General features: G+C 32.4%; 1 protein-coding gene across 13 annotated transcripts in view; it reads left to right on the forward strand.

The window, feature by feature from the left end:
• The window catches only part of Cntln (centlein), a 448,833-nt gene that overhangs the window by 313,049 nt on the left and 115,364 nt on the right, over positions 1–20,420 (forward strand). For 10 of the 13 annotated variants that reach the window (XR_010048348.1, XM_063251634.1, XM_063251626.1 and 7 more), the window contains 3 exons: positions 3,100–3,221; positions 4,654–4,773; positions 13,545–13,645. Coding sequence is in view for 10 of the 13 variants with exons in the window: in XM_063251634.1 (XP_063107704.1) it covers positions 3,100–3,221; positions 4,654–4,773; positions 13,545–13,645 (343 nt within the window). In the remaining 3 variants the exon portion in view is untranslated. Of the gene's footprint in view, positions 1–3,099; positions 3,222–4,653; positions 4,774–11,153; positions 11,211–13,544; positions 13,646–20,420 lie in introns of those variants that run through there. The other 3 variants (XM_063251639.1, XR_010048365.1, XR_010048366.1) reach the window with 3 other exon arrangements.

Raw genomic sequence — 20,420 nt, forward strand, 5'->3', positions numbered from 1 at the left:
ATTTAGAGGAAACCTGTACATCAGAGAACTTTATGAAATTCTTTCAATTTTTGAAATCATTAATGCTATGCATCTCTGTAACTTGATTCTGTTGACATTTTCAGTGCCATTGAATAACATTAATCTTTGTGTTAAGTACAATTAATTTGTGTTTTTTTCAGTACTTTAATATTATACGTAAACTTTTTAACATTTTTCTAAATTTTTTTTTTTCACTTCTCGATTACATTGATTTTTTTCCCTAAAAAGTGAGTCACTCACTGCTTTACTCTGAAGGTGCTTCTGACCCAACCAGAGTATTAGATGAAGAATCATTTCTGTTCTTATGAACTCAGAAATTGAAATTTCAGATATCTTTGAGGAAAGACAGTTGATATAATTTTCTATTTTCTAATTTTGGGTGGGCGTCTTTTACTTTTTATCGGTACTGGGGATCGAACTCACAGCTGCCTGCTTGCAAGGCAGGCACTTATGCTGCTGAGCTAAAATCCCAGCCAATTTTCTAATGTTTTAATAATTCAGACTTGTTTACTATACATCAGAGCCTCTAGTTAACTCTTTTAATTAAAATCCATAAAAGGTAATCAGTAAATATTTCATTTATCTAATGAATAAATGTCATTCAGTGATAACCAATGGAATATTTTTGTATGTGTGTTTTAGAAAGTGTAGTAATAGTGTTATAAAATACATTTATCTTTCATTATATTTGATTTTATAATAAGGTCTTCAATAATAATATTTCTTTTTTTTTTTTTTTTTTTTTTTTTTTGGTCTTTTTTCCTTTTTACCGGTACCAGGGATTGAACTCAGGACTGCCTGCTTGCAAGGCAGGCGCTTATGCCGCTGAGCTAAATACCCAGCCCCTTCAATAATAATATTTCTGAAAGCAAATACTATTTAGTATTGGCTACTTTATGTCAATTGAGATTTGTTAGAATCATGATCTTAACCACAGTAGCTTGTATTTGTGAGATTATAAAAATATATTTTGGTTATTCTTTTAAAATATTTCTTTTGAAATAACCAATTTTTAAAAGTTGACTTCAGCTGACATCTGATCTTACCATATTAAAATGTGGATTTTTGAAGTCTGCCATATATATATTTTGTACATTTTAATGTGTATTTCTGAAGTAGGACTAAACTCTTGGACTAATTTCCTATATTAATTATACTTTGATATCAGCATTCTGAAGGCATGAGAGTCTTAATAAATCTTTTAATTCTTAAGGAATCCTGTAAGATAACTGCAGTATCTTTGGCACCTAGAACAAGATATAAATAGTCTTAGTTTTCTAGTTTTCTAAATTATTCATTTATTTCACATACTTAAAATTAGAGCCTTTATAAAAGTTCAAAGAAGTGAAGTAATGTTTAGATTGTTCACCAAACAATATGAAAAATTGAAATTTAAGTTCAAATCATTCTTCATACTTTTAGGGGAGAGATATATAAATACATTCTAGTCTGAAGATGGAGAAACTGAAATACTGATTTTAAACAGCTTTCTCAAAATAAAAGTTAACAACTGAGTGCCAATGTTTGGGCTTTTTAAGAACACTTCCTATTTATTCTTACATGGTTTTTCAGTTAAGATGAGCAAAGTTCAACTTGCATTTTTAAATTTTTACTTCTACTTCATATTTTTAACCATGTTAGTTTTTAGCAACTTTGCTGCAGCTGTGACTGCATATCTTGTAAAATTCTTTAGAGGTGACATTTACTTTGAATGCCTCTGTCTGGTTATGCCTTTCTTGTATTTTTTCATCAAATATCTGGGTTCCAATATAACATATAAACAATTTTTTAGCAAAATGGGACTTAAATATATCCTAGTAACTTCTTGAGAATTTAATTACAAATATATTCAAAGTAGAATGACAAAATACCCATACTGGTGAGGCAGATAGAAATATAGTAAAATACATGCTATGTAGAGAGTATTATTTTACTAGCCACATTAGAGGTAAATAGTCAAGACGATAGTAATTTCTTAAAGTTGTAGGCATCACTGTTAATACCAAGGAGGCAGAGAGTGAAACAGCTAAATTTTGTTTTATGCTTCTATAGGCCATACAGTGCCAGGCCCTTTCCCCCTTTTAAACATTGTTTTCTTTTCCATATTTGACAGACAAATAGATTGAAGCAATTTGAAAGTGTTCTTAAGTTATACGACTAACACTAATGAGTCAGAGCTTATTTGCTTACAAAGTATGTGTTTCTCACTGAAAATCAGCCTATAAGTTCAGTCATAGAAGTGTGAATAAAGTATTTTTTTAAATAGAAATTGTTATTGTAGAAAAACTCTAGAAATTACAATTTTACTTAGAGAAACAGTTCATAACTAAATCGCTTGTAGACCATGAATTTGGCCTTTGTAAGTTTGTTTATTAAATGAACAAATTTGCTAATGAAAATCTACCTCATGCTATATACTTAGAAGTAATTGAGAAAAACTTTCAAACTAAATGTTGAAATAAGAAGCCATATTTGGACACTGTATTATGTGATTCCTTTATGAATATAGTACTAAAAAAGAATATAATAGTAAGCCTGTATCAGTTCTTTGTAATAGAATATCTAAAGATGAAGTTTGGTTACTTTTCACACATATCTAGGTTTACTTTATTCCTTCTACGTAGTTGTTTTGCTTTATGAATGCATGTCCTAAAGAATTAGTTCTACTATGGTTAACAGCCTTACATTTTTACAAAATGATCCTTTATGTATGACAAATCCTTATGTTGTTGAAAAGGAAAAATATTAAATATCATTAAATAGGCTTATGAATATTTCTATGTGTAGAAATTAACAGCAGGGAAAGAAATGAAGCTAAAATAGTAAAAGTTTGAAATCCTGCGAGCAGCTTTTAAAAATGCAGTAAGTGGGCTTAATTTATCAAGCAAGCCTGTTCTATGACTTGATGAATTCTTTCCTTTCTATTGATTGCAAACTGTCACAAATGCATTCATTCATCTTTGCATACTATTTTTTTTTTTCAAATTTCTTATTTAGATGGGTAACTCTTTATTTGAAATGTTGTATCAACACTGTACTTCCTTCAAAGTTGTATACTTAATTTTTTGTGTTCTGTAGAGCCAAGAAAATGATGAGCTAAGAGATGCCCATGAAAAACGCAAAGAGAGGCTACAGATGTTACAGACCAACTACAGAGCAGTAAAAGAGCAATTAAAACAGTGGGAAGAAGGCAGTGGCATGTGAGTTACATAGCTCATAAAGACATTTCCCTAAATATTAAATGGAATGGAGGAACACTATATAGATGTTTTAATGACTTTTGTTTAGTTTTAAAGAAATTATTTGATATTCAAATTTTACTATGAATTTTTAAGTGATGAACACCACAAAAAAAAAAAAAACCCCAGCAAAATGTGCTAGCCTTGACTATAGATCTTACTGATTTGCAGATGTCATTAGCAGTAGATGAGTGTGAATTATTGTACACATATTTGCTTTCAATGGAATAGCTTACTAAAAGTACATACCTTAAAGCAAAATTAGCTGATACTCATATAGTTGAAAAACTGCTTTTAAATAAATATAGTACTGAGGTTTAAGATGTTTATGACTGAAAAGGTGTTTGCATTTTAACTGAAAAAACAAGAAAGTGAAATTCACATATATAGTTATCTTAAAACTATTTCAACCTAGTATGTGATTTGAAGATCTTTACTATCCATCAGTTTGTTTTCCAGCTTATCTGAATGAACTGCGGTCTCAGTTCAATTGCTCTGAACAGGTGTTCAGATCTTGGTTAGTTTTAAGTGGCTCCCTTGTTAACAGTATCAACAAAGGGCAAAGGACTGAATAAGTACAGAAAATCTACTATACTCTCATCTTTCAGGATGGATCCTTTAGGGCAGTGTTGATTATACACATTGGTCTGTTCTGTAGAGAAATACTGTTTCTAAGTGGGCCAGTATAGCACTTTTAAAAAAATAAAAATGAGGAGTATGTTGTATATATGGAAAATGAAAATGTAAAGGGCATTACCATCACTTGGAGGTACAAACAATTGTCACATAATCTTTTTTCCTTTGATGAACAGAAAGTACTTCATACTGTATGTCAGAAAAGCAGTGATAAAACAACTCAGCCATAGGCTGTACTCTCCTAACTACAGTACTCACTGCAAAAGTAATGTACTTTCTAACATAATTCACTAGTAATAGTGGGCTCTAGGTTAGAGCCTCTATACTTTATTCAGACTGTGTGACAGTTGATTGTTTCTAGTCTTTTTTGGGGAATGTTATAATTCTATAATCTATGTTTTATTATGGTGGTTCCAGGTTGAATGAGAGAAACCTAAGAATTTCATTTATCTGCTTAAAAGTTTGTTTTCTTTAGTGACAGTTTAGCTTTAGAAAATTATGGTAGAGAATTTCAATTTGGAGGGGATGGGGCTACCAGGGATCAAACTCACAACTTAGTGCTTGCCAGGCAGGCACTTATGCCACTGAGTTAAATCCCTGGCCCCCAATTTTAATTTCTATATATTTAGGTTTTAGGGAGTTCATCTATAGTAAGTAGTGAGCCTGAATTAAAAATTGGACAAAATTTTTACATAGGTATTTTCAAATTTGAAAGAATGTACAAATTCAGAATAAAACAAGTCCATTTTAAAAATAGGACTGATACCAGAAAATTACAGAGAGCAGAACCCCAACAACTTCAACAAGAAGATTCCGATGCTGTATGGAATGAACTGGCTTATTTCAAAAGGGAGAACCAGGAGCTAATGATTCAAAAGTGAGTTTTTTTTTAAACAATAAGGACGTATGTAAACATTTGGCAGCAATTTTTGTGGCTTAAAGACTACTAGTGAAATACCTTACAAAACTTTAAAAATGAAATAATCTGTTTTGGCAGTAAAAATAATACCAATCAAAAAGACAAGTGTCTTCTCTCTTTCTGTCTCTCTTCTCTCTATTCTCTCTCTCTCTCTACACACACACACACGTATGCAATAACAACTTGCACATTTTCTAGCTTTAATAGAAACAGTATAAAATGATCTAGAGATTTGTGTTAATTAATGTGGCTCTCATCTGTTGGAGGTGTCGCTCTTCATTAGCCCGTGTTTTAGACACTGCCGCGCTTCATTTTTGGAATGAGGTGGAGAGGGGATAACCTAGCCAGCCATCCTTGTTTGATCTCCCAGATACATCCGCAATGCAGAATGCCTGAGCTCTCTTGGTTCCCTGCCCTGTCCTGCTAATCCCAGCTGAGCTCATTATGGTGTAGCCTTGCTGCTACTCTTGGAGCCAGAGCTGTCCAAGCTAATTACTGGTAGCAGCAGAACTGCCTGTTAAGGGTCTGGTGTGGATCTGCTAACATGGTCCTTGGTAGTGACCTGCAAAAGACACGAGGGAATTTCTTTCTTTCTTGCTGTGCACTGCCTGTCCTTTGGGCTTAATGCTGATCCCTCCACATAGGTCTTTTAGCTGCCCTAAGTATAAAACTTGATGAAGGATACTCATATTTTAGAAAACATACAGTTTGCTTGCTTGATCTTATAATTCACGGACTATTATATTCAGCTTGGCAAAGAGAGAATTGTTTTTTGAGACAAAGAAGTGTTATATCAATATAATTAGACTCTTTTGTTATTTAAGTACTTTTTCATTTAGAGTTAATTTTTGACAATTGGACCATGTATTTTTTTTGAAAACCTGCATGAGTTTTAGATTGCTAGAATGTAGCGTTGACATATTATAATTAAATGCTACTGAATTATTTTAGTTGTAAATGAGAAACTTGTTTTATATATGGTATATCTTTTATAACATCCTTTTCTACATAATGATAAACTTATGTGGAAAGGCATACCATATTTAAATATATATTGTATTTATCCATTAAAATATAGTCTGTTCTGTTAGTGCTAAGTATTTGATGCTAATAATGAGTTCTCTTATATCAAAATAGTTTTTCAATATAAATTTATCTCAGAAACATTTTCTAGGAATTTTAAATATCTTTAGTAAATACAATTCAAGAGCCATATAATTCACATATAAAAGGGTAATTCAATGACTTTTAATATATTTAAAGAGTTGTGTACCATGTTATCATTATAGTTGATTTTAGAGCATTTTAATCCTTTCTCTAAAAAACATGTATATAATTTAGCTGGTACATTGCTCCCTCCCATCCACTCTTCCCAAACTTAAGTAACTATTTACTAACCTACTTTATGTGCCTATAGATTTGTCTTTTCTGAGCATCTTGCACAATGGAATCATGTATAGTTCTTTATGATTAGGTTCTTTCATTTAGTATAATATTTGCATGGTTTATTATCCATGTTGTGGCATACATCAAAATTTTCTTTGGTAATCTTTAATGACCTTCTGTTTCCAAAAGATGAAGTTAATTTTGGGTGAAGTGAATTAAAATGAAAGTTCATGTGCTAGCTTTATACCTAATAAAAAAATTTTAGGCAGAGATTAGCTATAATGATGGCTTTAGGATTTTGTTTGATTCATTAATGAAACAGAACTAAATAAAAATCAACATAGATCTTTCAAAGAAGGTTAAGAAATTCTTAGAATCCTTACGGGTTCATCGAGTAGTGTTTATACGTTACAAATAGTTCTTTGAGTAAAATCTGACATTAATAAGCTGTGGAGATTTTCCTCTGTCCATTCAAATTCATTACTGTGGTAGCCATTTGTAAAAGTTATTTTTCAGCTCTGTTTTAACCTTATATGAGGTAATGAATTTTTTCCATAAAGAATTTTAAAGCATTGAATATACTTTAAATTATGTAGTACAAGTTTCTGGGGAAAGGTTTGGTTATTTTGTGACCCATTGACTCAGTTAATAAATGTGTTTGAACCACTGCTGTGTGTCAGGCATTCTGCTTGGTGAATGAAATGAGAACATCAGACAAATCTACTCATATACATGGACACCAATTTACTATTTAACATCATTAAGGAAATATGTCAAAAATAGAACTAATATCAAAAATATGATGAAACAAGACTTATGAAGTATCAATCTTTTATTCATTAAAGTTTCTTTACTGATGAGAGTAGAAATTTTTGTTTTCCAAAATTTCTATTCAGCATACCGACTTTTTAGTGTGCAACTTGTTTTTGTTGTGGTACAGGGATTAACTCATGGCCTTCTGCTTGGCCAGGCAGCAGCTCAAGCTGCTGAGCTGTATCCCCACCCTATGGTGTGCAGTTTTTAAGTGATAATATGTGCGTACATTTGAATAACAAAAAATCTTTAAAAATTTTCCTTGTTCTGCTCTTTTGTATTACACTCCTGCCATCACCCCTGTACTTAGAAACCATTAGTTTGTTCTCCCTCTTTGAGGCTTTGGCCTTTTCAGAATGTCATAATCATGGAATCACACAGACTGTAACTTTTCAAGGGCTGGCTGTTTTCACTCAGCACAATGCCTTTAAGGTTCATTCAGTCGGAGCCATTCAGTTTCTTCTTTCATATTTTTAAATGATTTCCATTGTGTGGATATTTCACAGTTTATCTTGCTACTGAAGAACATTTGGATCTTTTCTGGTTTTGTGCAATTGTCAGTTCTTTTTGCAGCTATCACAGGTTTTGTGTCAGCATAATGTTTTGATTCGTTAAAAAGTAGATGCCCAGGAGTTGCATTGCTACAGCATATGCTATATCTATATCTGTACATGTACCTATACCTATATCTGTACCTATCTATATTTATCTAGACAGAAAAATGTTTTCCAAATTAGCAAACTTGTTTTCATTCCTACCAAGAATTCATGAGAGTGTAGTTGCTCAATATCCCTGTCAACTCATGGTATTGTCAGTATAGTACCTCTCCTCTTTTGATTTCTCAGCATTTTTTAAAATTCCCTCCAACCTCTACTTCCCTATTTATTTTAATTTTTTTTTTTTTTGTCTTTTTCCTTTTTATCGTTACAGGGGATCCAACTCACGACTGCCTGCTTGCAAGGCAGGCGCTTATGCTGCTGAGCTAAATCCCCAGCCCCATACTTCCCTACTTATGTGTATTACAAAGTTTTATACAGATTTAAAATTGCTTATAAAATATTTACTCAAATGTTTCATTATCATTGTGTAACATTACCCAGATTCTTATTGTAGAAGCAACAAAGAACATGTGTAACTAAATACATTCCAATAAATAGATTGTTCATTACACAGGCATGCTCTGATGTAGTGATTTTTTTTTAGGTAAATGAAACTATAGTGCTCTAATATGTATAAACTACATTATAAAAAAGTAGACAATTCAAGAATATGCATGGGGAATAAAAAGTAAGAGCTGTGAATCATAATGCATTTGTGATCCCAGACTGCTTTAACAAAATGCCACTGACTGGTGGCTTAATTCTTATAGCTGTGGAAGCTAGAAGTCAAGATCAAGGTTCTAACTGATTAGCTTTCTTGTAAATGACCCACCTCATAGTTTGGAGATGAGTTTTTCTGTGTCATCACATACCAGAGAGAATGCTGTTTAGTCTTAAAAAGCTATTCCCTATAGCATGGAGGATAAACAGTATCTAATGTTAATAACTTTTCAGAGGTCCCATATACAAGTATCATCACATTTAGGATGAGGACATAAACGTAAGAGTTTGGAGGGGTACTATTTAAATTTTGCCCATAGTAATCAATAGACTAATTTGTTAAGGATGATTAAATCAAGAACATAGAAATCTAGTTAAGCTATTTAATAAAGACAATGGATACTTCATATCTTGCTCCATGTCTTACCACTGTTCAACAAAGTTTGTTATGTTCTGTTTTAAATGGTTTTTTTCGTTTTTGTTTTTTTTTTTTTTTTTTTTTTGAGAAAGGTTTCACATCACAGTTCAGGCTGGCCTTGAATGCACCTTGTAATAACCCTGGCTGATCTTGAATGTGCAGCAGTCCTTTTGCCTCAGCCTCCTGAGTTCTGTGATTACAAGAGTGCCCCACCATGCCTGGCCAAAAATGTGTTCTATTTCAGCTGTCTAACACCTTTCTTTTCTGGTCTTCTTTTGCCTCTCTGGCTTTCTTTATAGGCTCCTTTGTCAGCTCTTCCTCCTGAATACTGTTACAGGTTTTTGGATTTAAAAAACGTTTCTGTGTACTTAATTTTTGTATTCTTCTGTGATAGTCATGTCTGTTCCCATAACTTAAATTATCATCTCTTGCTAGTTGACTTCCACAACCTGCTTTTCTAACATAAACCCCTTATACTTCAGTGTAGTGTCATCCAGATGTCCACGTATCTCCCTGTGATGTCTCACTCAGATACAACAGGTCTAAACTCAAATTCTTCTTCTCCTACAGATTTACCTAGCTGTAGCATTTTAAGTCTCAATAAATTTAACCATGGTTTACAGATTTGCTGAAACCAGAAACCTGTGGCATAATTTTCACTGAAATGATTGATTGGTGCTGGGAATTGAACACAGGTCCTCAAATATGGTAGACAAGCATTCTACCTCTGAAGTGTACCCCTGCCCTATTTTATCATTCTTTCTGACCTCTTCATTAAAGTTCACTATCTTAAGACTAAGAAATTTTGTTCATTGAAAGATACTGTTAAATGAATGAAAAGGCAACTTTCAGAATGAGACAAAAATATTTGCAGTGTCTATCTCCAGCAAGGGATTAGTACCCAGAATATATGAAGAATTTCTACAAATAAATAAGGACAACTATTCTATAGAAAAATGAGCCAAAAATTGTCATAGATACTTCATAAAAGCACACATCTAGATGACTAGTGCATGTGAGAAAGAGTCTACAACTTGAATTATCTTAGTTTGCTATCTTCTTTAGTAAACCTTACATCATTGTAGATCTTTTCGAATATGTGTAACACTATAGGTATCCATCTAAAACTGCTTCAGCTGCAACTCATAATCTTTGAAATGTTATGTTTTCATGTTTTATAAGTTCAAAAAGATTTTTTTTTTAACTTTTGGATTCTCCTTCAAGACATATTTAGAAGTATTAAAGAAAAAATTATTTAATGATACTTGCTAATATACAGTTAGGAAGATTAATTTAGGACCATAACAATAGGTACAGTACTTAGGATTTTGCAATGCAAGAGAGATTGGATTTAACTCTTCGTGTGGTTTGGGCAGGTGAGAACTCATGGCCAATGATCAGTGTAGGGATCAATGGATGAAAAAATGCTGAGAGAAAACCTCAGGGAAAAGGAGGACATTGACTACACTGACCTAACAGGATGAGCAGTGTGGTTAGACATCACTTGACTTGTGGTTGAGAATGTGAAACCAGTCATATCTTGAGGGTTGTCGGATATTAGGGGAATAGAGGTTCTTGCTAAACTGACTTACTAGGGTTCTTCATTAAAACTGGAACTTACAAAGAAAATGCACAGATGGATGTAGGAGAGGCTTCAAGATTTGACTGAAATTTGAGCAAATAGATAATCTTTGTCAGATGCAGGTTCTTTAATTTCAAATATTGAGGTTTTTTTTCTGACATTGTTCTAGTACTGATTTTTTTGTTATATAAGATGCTTTATCCTATTTAGATCCTTTTGGGTTCTAGTTTAGCATGTGCTCTTTCCCAGTGACTGTTTCATGGCATTTGAAGAGTGTTTGTCTTGCTGCTCTTGGAGTGTAGTGTTTCATATTAAAAAAGTCAATTGAGGTTAAATGTTTGACACTTTTTCTAATATTTTATATCCTAGCTGAATTAATTATATTTTCTTTTTCTTTGTGGTTCCACATTGTTCTATGTTATTAACTAAGTAAATGAGGATGACTGATCCAAACTTAACCATTATGTAGTTAAATGTATGTGTGTGCATGTGTATATGCTTGTTTTATCAGTATGTGACCTGCTGGGAAGTTGCCATTGTAAATATCATGTATAAATCTTTAAATTCCTTGTGTATGTATGTTTATGATATATGAACAGAAATGCAGGTTCACTCATGAAACTGTGTAAACTTCAATTTTTTTCTGAGGAAAGTCAGAGACTACATATTTTTTAGAGTAACAACTTTATTCATTACATTGTCAGTACATAAAAACTTAGAACTAATATATTTTCCTTGTGAATCAGTCCTTTTGTTATTTAATGTCTACCTTTTTCTTAGTACTGGGCTTTGTTCTTAGTGTGTATTTTATTCTATGTAGTGTTTCTGAGACAGGATTTCACTGTTACCCATGTTGGCTTTGAACTCTTGGACTAAGGTGAGTGTTCTGCCTTACCCCACCCCAAGTAGCTGGGAATACCACTGTGCCTAACTTATATTTTATTTTTTATATTTGTTTAAAAATGGTTTTCATGCCTTCAACTTTATTAGCTACATTTTTTGCTTTTTGTCATGACCTCCTTTTAGTAAATTTCATATTTTTCATTTTTAAATGATTTTTTTCATTGCTGAATTTTGAAACTAGGGCTTTACTCATGCTAGGCAATTCCATTGTGCTATATCCTAGCCAGCTAACTGATTATTCTTGAGCTTATAGTGTACATCCTATATATATGTATATATATTACAGTCTGAAATTCATCAGTATTTCTATTTTCTTACAGTGCAAAAATCTTAATTGCTTTAACTCTTATCTCTTCCTTGATCTTATACTATTTGTAGTCTAGAACTGTAGTTCTACCTTATTTTAGCTTTAACACTTTTTGGATATTGTTATGATTGCTTTACATTGTATATGTTTATTTAGTGTTGTGTATAATTTTGCCTACTGTTTCACACCTTGCTTTTGAGGTTTTTTTCTAAGATATATTCTGTCATTTAAGATCTATGAATAGTAAGTCACGACATGTGAAAGATATTGCCTCTACCCCACCTAGCCCTTTTGTCAGTTCTTTCCTTGAAAATATTATATCAAATGCTTTCCGGGCTTCTCATTCCAACACACTTTATAAATTTCTACTATTTTCCTCTTGTTCCTTTATGTAGTCTTTCATTTCACATTCTTTTCTTTTTGTATATGCTATTTAATCCACCCATTGATTTTTAATTCAATTTTTATGTTTATGTTTATATTGTTTTATTTAGCATTCCGAGATTTATTTGGTTATTTTACTTGATTTTATTTCATTAATGCTTGTTCTTTTTTAAAGTATGTTTGTCATATTTTACCTTTAAAACAATTTAAATTAATTGTAAAAAAATTTTTTTTTGGTATCAGGAGTTGAACTCAGAGCCTCATGCTTGCCAGGAAGGCACTGTGCCACTGATTTATATCCTCGGCTCAATAAAAATCATTTTGAATTATTCTACTATGCCTTTTTCTTGTTGTGTATTCTCATATTTTGAGAAGTGTGACATGCAGACTTTTGTGGTGGCCTTTGTGCTATCCATCTTCTCAGTTATGAGAGTCTCCCTTTGGAGGATATATGTTAGCCATCTTTCTCTCACTATATAATACCAGATACAATCATTTTGAAAGAGAAAACATTCATTTTGGGTTATAGTTTTAGAGGTTTTAGCCGTGATCAGTTGACCTTATTGTCTTGGATGAGGCAGCATGCCATGGTTGGAGCAAAGGGTTTCATCTCAGGGCTCGGAATTGAAAAAGAAATGGGAAAGGGCCAGACTCACACAGTGTTCTTCAAGGCATAGCCCCAATGACCTCAGAGCCCCAAGTCTCAAAAGATTCCACTGCCTTCCAGCCACACCAGCCTAGGAAACAAGCTTTAACACACAGGATACTGGGAGGTATTTGAGATCCAAATATGGCAGGAGAATTGTGTTTGTTGGTGTCTCCCACTATATACTAGCCATACACCAGTTTTGATGTTATTGCTGATTTTTTGTTTCTGTGAATCTGTATGGCTCAGTTTTGAACTAAGTAATAGGAGCTGGGATTCTGACTTCATGTGATTGACTCTGTCCTTTCTTCAAGCTGACTGTGAAGCAGGAGGGCTCTTTTTATGGAACCCTGACTAGATAAGCTCAGATATTCAGCTTTTCATCCAGCAAATTTTTGTCTCCCAGCTTCCCGTAGTTAATAGGAGTTTTGTCTCATGGCTTCATGTAGGGTCTTGGTTGTAAATTCCCATTTCCACTCAGATTTCACTATGCAAGGTACTCTCCATAGTATCTGATCCAGTTCAAGTACTCACTGTGTTAGCACAGTGGCAGTATACTAGTAGAGGTACTTTGCTTTCATTTAGCATCCAGACATTTACTGTGTTTCCGTTCAATGGTATGTAATAATATTTTTATTACTTTTTATTGAGTGTACCTGTGAGTTATTAAATGATGAGACAACTATGTGCGTGGTTTTTTAAAAATACCTTGTTTTGTCTAAATTTTAAAGACTTAAAATTTATTAAAATAAAGTTAACAAAAATCATTTACTTAAAACATTTTCTCTCTACATCTACATCCTCTTTAAAATTTAATTGCAATTTTTAGAGTCTGTTAATATGGATATATATTTTGCTTTTATTTTACCATTTTCAGTTCTGTGTATTTTAAAATATTTCTATTTTATTTCTTTGCTATATTCCTCAACTCAGATAGTTTACGTGCTGTTTTATTTCTTTACTTTTCATAGGATGAATCTTCAAGAACAATTGGATGAACTTAAAATACATATATCTATTGATAAAACAACAATACAAGAATTGAATAGATATATAGCAGAGAAAAGAGAAGGTAATTTTTTTGAAAATACATATTTAACACAAATATTAAATTATCCAGTTCTTGAAGTTTTAGTTTCAATTTCCCTTAGCTATCTTACCTCCTTTCTTTACCATTTCACTCATTATTAAATTATTAAAATTTTTATCTTTCATGAGAAAAATCAAATAAACACCTAAAATTCCTGTTTTGGGCAAGCCATATAATTTAATAAAAATATAAATGAAATTTGATGAGAAGAGAAGACTCTCACTTTTTTGATCACTTAAAGTTTTCCTTGTAATGTTCATTTATAGTTTGATAGATAATACAGCGTAGAGTTACATTCAACATTAATGATTCATTCATGTTTTCTTTTGAATTTACATTTTATTATTTGGTATCATTTAGCTCTCATCTGCTTTCCTGGAATCAAAATCTTAGTTTAAAAAGAAACTTTGAAAAACTTCAAATTTGTAAGGTCCTTGACCAGTAACATAGATCTGTTTTATTATAGGAAGTATAACAGTGCTCCAAATCTAAGATTATTTCATTAAAAGTCAAGATATTTGTACTTTACTTATTATACAACCTCAGTATTTCATTTGAAAAAGTAAATTTGATATGATAGAATTTTTTATTTAACCTGCTGCAGCTTAAGAATTGCCACTGACCATTTATACTGAATAATTACTTTAATATATCCATATGTCACTAGTTTGTTTTTCTTAATTACTATAACAAAAAACCTGAAATCAAATTCAGAGGATGAAAGGTTTATTTTGATCTGTAGTTTCATAGGTTTCAGTTTGCTGCATTGGTCTGGGTCTATGGCAGGGCTGAACATCACAGCAGATTGGCTTAGCAGAGGAAAGCTGCTTTCCTCAGGGCAGCCAGGAAACACAGAAAGAGAAATGAGTCCAGGAGGAGGAGTGAAGAACTAGAACCCAAGTTTATACTCTGTGATCTATTCCTCAAACAGACCAAATTCCTGTTTCTGTCGTCATCTAAAAGGGCACCGAATTTTAAACTGTTGATAGTCTTGTCAAATGGTAACTAAGCCTTTAAACACAGAGGACCTTTTGAGGTACATTTAAGTAATGACTGTAACATTCCTCTTCTGGTTGTTACTCTTATTACTTTTACTTAGGTCACTAGTGACTTGTCAAAATCTATATTTTAACCCTTTCATTTTACACCTGTAAATTTCGTGATATGTTAAGCTTACTTCCTTATTGGCTTCTGAAACATTATTTTTACCATTATTCTCTCCTACTGTTTCCTGTATCTTCTCAGTCTTTTCCACTGGAATTTCTATTTACCTGTTAAATATTGGTATTTCGAAGACTTTATTCTTTGATTACTTAAAAAATAATAACTTCATTATCAATATGTAAACATTTAAGTAATACAAAAGCTAGTTCACAACCAATTAAAACTCAAAATTTAATATTAATTACCACACAATAACCTCTTTACAGTACATGGAAAGCTTAGATAAATTAATTGTTTAAAAGGGGTATCCCAATAGGTGCTATTTTAAGAAATACTTGTATTATATGTATTTGAAGCTAACTAACTAAAAAGAAAGTTGAGGTAAAGAAAAGTGAGCTGTTTAACTTTAGATAAATATTTCATCAATTTGAGAGATCCTAATTTCTAAAAATTCCCTCTGCATTCAAATATAAATGTTACAAAAACATTGAAGGTACAACTACTATTTTTAAAGTACTTTGGTACCTCACTCAGTTAATGAACTTAATTTGTTCTACAATTTTGGAACAGATGGCTATGTTTGTGTTTGTATGGGAAAGATCGCTATGGTTGTTTGTCACCTAATGCAGAGTTTGCAAACAAAAATGAAATGATGCTTGTTTGTAATCCAGATTGCAAACAAAAGTGTTTTTGAATCGAGGTACCTCTGTATTTAAATTTTAGGAGCATTAAAAATTAGCATCTTAAAGTTAGCGTCTTGTTATGTAGCTGAAAATGCCATCATTTTAATAAAACTTTCCATTTTCCTTCCCCTATATCTTCAATTTGTTAACTAAATTATGTTTTTAAAAATTATGTAAGGCCCTATAAGTGTATATAACACAGTCATACTGATTCCCTGAATGTTAATCTTTTTACTATGTATCCTTGATTCGGTACTCAGTTTTTAAAATCATGGCATTTTTATCTAATTTTTTTTTGTTTTTAATGTGTTTTTTAGTTACCAAATCAATTGAAAGTATTATTTTTTTCAAGAGGAATCAAAGGAGCCAAATTGTGAGAGTCTACATGTTTGAGAGTATTTATCAACTGTCTTTATATTTAGGGGATAAGCTGATGGGTATAATTTTATTTGGCCACATTTTGTTTTCTTCAGAATTTTCTAGATGTTATTAATTTTTATGATGAATAATTGCTGTGACGTGTTATGGAGTGATGTCTGATCCTCCTTCTATCCCTCTGCTTTGGATGTAATTTGGTTTTGCTAAGTATGTTCCTGAAGATGTACATTTTACAGTTTAATATTCAAAGTCTTAAATAAGATGTACCTTATTACAGTATGTTCTAAATAAATTTTCTGGGAAATCTATGTATTTATTATTTGTAGACTCTTCTGGTTTCCAAGGATTTTTATTCTTTCCTATTTTTTATACTCTAGTTGAAGGACATCAGTTATCTTTGTTAGATTACTTCTCTCCAGCTTTCATATCTACTTGCTTCTAATTCTGTCCCAGATTAAAAAAAAAAAAATAAAGAAAAAGGGTTTGAGGATGTAGTTCAGTATGAAGGCCTGGAGTTCAATACTTGCGGCCACCAAAATAATTTTTTCTCTTACCTTTATATTTCTGTTTTCAGGGCATTTCAAAAATTTAATTCACTAGCAATTCCATTTTAACTATCTATATTCTTTCTTCTGTTATTTCTGATATTCTCGTAAGCCCTCAGTGATCTTTTTAGTTCTCTTCAACTATTTCATTTCATTTAGATGCTTTATTATCTCTTTCTGAAGTTACATCTTATTTCGTTGTTTTTTTTTATCTAATTGTCCTTCAGATTGGATTTTAAATCTACTTTTTATTAAATGTACTGTTCATTCTTTTTTACTAAGATTGTTCCCTGTTCTGAAAAGGATGACTCAACCGTTCAAAGTTTTTTCTGGTTATCAGCCAACAGCCTAGAATCTAGCCAGGCCTGATGGTTCTCATATTTTTTCACTGACAAACATCCCTTCTCTTTTTCATTTCTCTCTTTAAAATAAATCTGTACTTTCTTTTGGTATCATTTTCTCTCTGCCATTAGGCATTCATTTTATATTTTGTGTAGTCTGCATGGGCTGGTGATGACTTCTTCTACCTCTTGTACACCTGAGGGGAAAAATCCTTATTTTGTCTTCATTTTTGAAATATATTGAAATATATTTTGACATATATTGAAATATATTTTGAAATATATTTTGATTAAATATGGAATTCTACATGAACCTATTTTGTTCTTTCTCTTGGTACTTAAATTCTTTTATTCTATTTTGTCTTAAATTGTTCCTGATAACAATTTTGTTATTCTTATCTTTGATTGTGTGTGTGTGTGTATATATATATATATATATATATTGTATCCTTTTTCTCTGTATCTTTCTGCTGGTGACAGTGTGAAGTACTTCTGGGCATGTTTGACCTTTGGAGATTGTTTCCTCTAACCCTTTGGATTCAAAGAGATATCCAGGAAATCAAAAATTCCATTGACAGCTGGCAAAACTGTCTAAAACTGACTAAACTGAAACTGAAACTATAACTATACGTTCAGACCTTGAAGACAGGATTGTGGCTAGCAGTCACGAAAGGAAAGATCTCTTAAAACTAACAAGGGACCATGAAATAACAATTCAACAGCTCCAAGGCAATGCAAAGAAAAATAAGACAGATAGGGGTAAATGAAAATGCAGGAGTCAGTGCAAATGACATTTTAAAAAAGTTATTTGTAGGAGTAATAGCAGAAAATTTCCCAAGTGTGGGAAAAGAATCTGATGTACAGATAAGGGAAGCATATAGAACTCCAAAAACCCAATATCAAAATAAATCTATACTCAGACATAAGTAATCAAGATTCCAGAAATGCAGCACCAAAACAGAATACTAAAAACTGTTAGAGAAAAGAAACATGAAATTGAAAACATAATAAAATAAAAGGCCTAGGTCCTAATGGATTTATGGCTGAATTTGACATGAAATTTAGAGAATATTTAACACCAGTACTCTTCAAACTCTTTAATGAAATTGAAAAGAAAGCAATTCTCTCTAACTCATTCCTGAAGGCAAGTATTATTCTTATGCCAAAACCAGAGGAAATTTCAACCGAAAAGGAGAAGGATAGGCCAATCTCCTTAATAAGCATAAATGCAAAAATTATTAATAAAATACTGGCAAACAGAATGCAGCACATTATCAAGAAGATTATACAACATGAACAAGTGGGATTCATCCCAGGAATGTAGGGATAGTTCAGCATACACAAATTAATAAATGTAATACATCTTATCAACAGAGCAAAAGACAAAAATCACGTGATCATCTCAGTAGATCCAGACAAATCTTTTGATAAAGTCCAACACTTGTTCATATGAAAACTGTAGAATATCAGAGTAGATTATCTCTACTGCAACCTGATAAAAGCCATCTATGACAAACCAATAGCTGATATCATACTAAATGAACAAAACCTGAAAGCTTTCACTCGAAAATAATAAAGACAAAGATGTCCACTATCATCACTACTATTCAATATAGTTTTTAAAACATTAGCTAGAGCAGTTAGACAAGGGAGAGAACTAAAAGGAATATGATTAGGAAAGGAAAAAGTTAAATTATCATTATTTGCAGAGGACATGATAGTCTAGATAGAAGACCCCCCATGAAAAGACTCCTAAAGTAAATAAGCAAATTTCAGTCGTGTAGCTGGATACAAAGTCAGTGCTCAAAAATCAATAGCATTCATGTACACAACAAACTCACTAAGAGAGAAATTACAGCAGTAACACTTTTCACAGTAGCATCTCCCCAAAAATGAAATACTTAGGAAGCAATCTAACATAGGATGTAAGAGATCTATAAATTGAAAACTTATGATTCTATAAAAGGAGATTGAAGAGAATATCAGCAAATGGAAAGATATCCTTTGCTCTTGGATAGGAAGAACGAATGTTGTGAAAATGGCAAAAACTGTCGTACAAATTAATGCAATCTTGATCAAAATACCATTAACATACCTCACAGATACAGGGAAAACATACCTATTTGGAAACAGAAGCTTGTCCCATTGCTTTCTGATATGAACTTGGCTATTCTCATTGTCAGAGGAGCTCAGGACCTTATCATTGCTGAGGGCAGCTGTGGTACTTTTTTGGGTGATCTCTGGTCCTTACTTTGAGTGTCACTTGCTGGCTCCAGTGCAGAACCCTCACCTTGGCACAAATTCTTCATCCATCACAAACTCTCTAGCTTTCCCTGCTGACCTCTGGGGCTTCCCAGCGCAGATCCGTGAAACAGACTGGCATGAGACATTGTCATGGGCTCTAGGTCTTCGGCAGGACATTGCTATGAGATCCAGGCCCTCACTCAGGTTCTTTGGGTCTTTAGTGTGTTGACAGATTTCCTCCTTCTTTTGTATTTGAGTGACTATTAAAAAATAATACTATAAATTATGCATCCTTGCAAACCCTGACCATAACAAATGAATATAGCAGGAAAAACTTGTATAAATATTTTAATAATAAATTTATTTAGACATCATGAGATTAAAACAAGTTACCTTTGGCCACTACAAGTACAATAGGTGCTCAAAGTGGTGGCCATTATCTTCCAGACATAAGTATAACAATCTGCTGAAGTGTGCATGCCTTTTTTTGTTGGTTTCTGTATTCAATGCAATAACTAGAAAGGAGCATAACCTTTAGCATAAGAGTAGTAAGCCCCAAAACTATATGGATAACATATATATATATATATATATATATATATATATATATATATATCCATGTAACTAGCATGTATATTTTATATGTACGATGTTTATAGAATATGCTTAGGATACTTACAAAAAAGGAAAGAAAGGCTGTGGATAGGAGGTTGTGCAATTGGAATTGACAAAAAAGAGTACTGTACATAACACTCTAGTACTATGAAATATTTAAGCACATTTGGGGTGTTAGTTTGCAGATATTTTCATTCCAGATTGGAAAAATATGGCTAAGCACACGAATGATCAGGGCAGAGAAGAAGGTAAAGGTTAGATAGCAGCTGGATAAAGGATTGCAGCTCTGTTGTTAGTAGGAAGTCACTGAATAAAGCGAGTAATATTCGCTCAAGAAGTATGTATCTTAATAAAACTAGAGATGAGAGAAATGAATGCTGACATGCTAGTCCAGATAGCAATTACAAGCAGAGTAAAACAAAGCTGCAGTCTGGCATCCTTTTCTTTATAAAATATATTACATTAATTTAGAACAAGTTAAACTTTTAGGTAACCAAGTATAGTTGCAACAGATTAATAACTATGCATTAAACTATCAACATAAAGAATTAATGTTAATTATTCTAAGAAATACAAAAGAAGGGGGAAATCTGTCAACACACTAAAGACCCAAAGAACCTAGAGCCCATGACAATGTCTCATGCCAGTCTGTTTCACGGATCTGCGCTGGGAAGCCCCAGAGGTCAGCAGGGAAAGCTAGAGAGTTTGTGATGGATGAAGAATTTGTGCCAAGGTGAGGGTTCTGCACTGGAGCCAGCAAGTGACACTCAAAGTAAGGACCAGAGAT

Source organism: Cavia porcellus, unplaced genomic scaffold (genome assembly GCF_034190915.1).
Source record: "Cavia porcellus strain 051 isolate PalLab524CR breed Dunkin Hartley unplaced genomic scaffold, mCavPor4.1 scaffold_1, whole genome shotgun sequence".
Classification (NCBI taxonomy): Eukaryota; Metazoa; Chordata; class Mammalia; order Rodentia; family Caviidae; genus Cavia; species Cavia porcellus.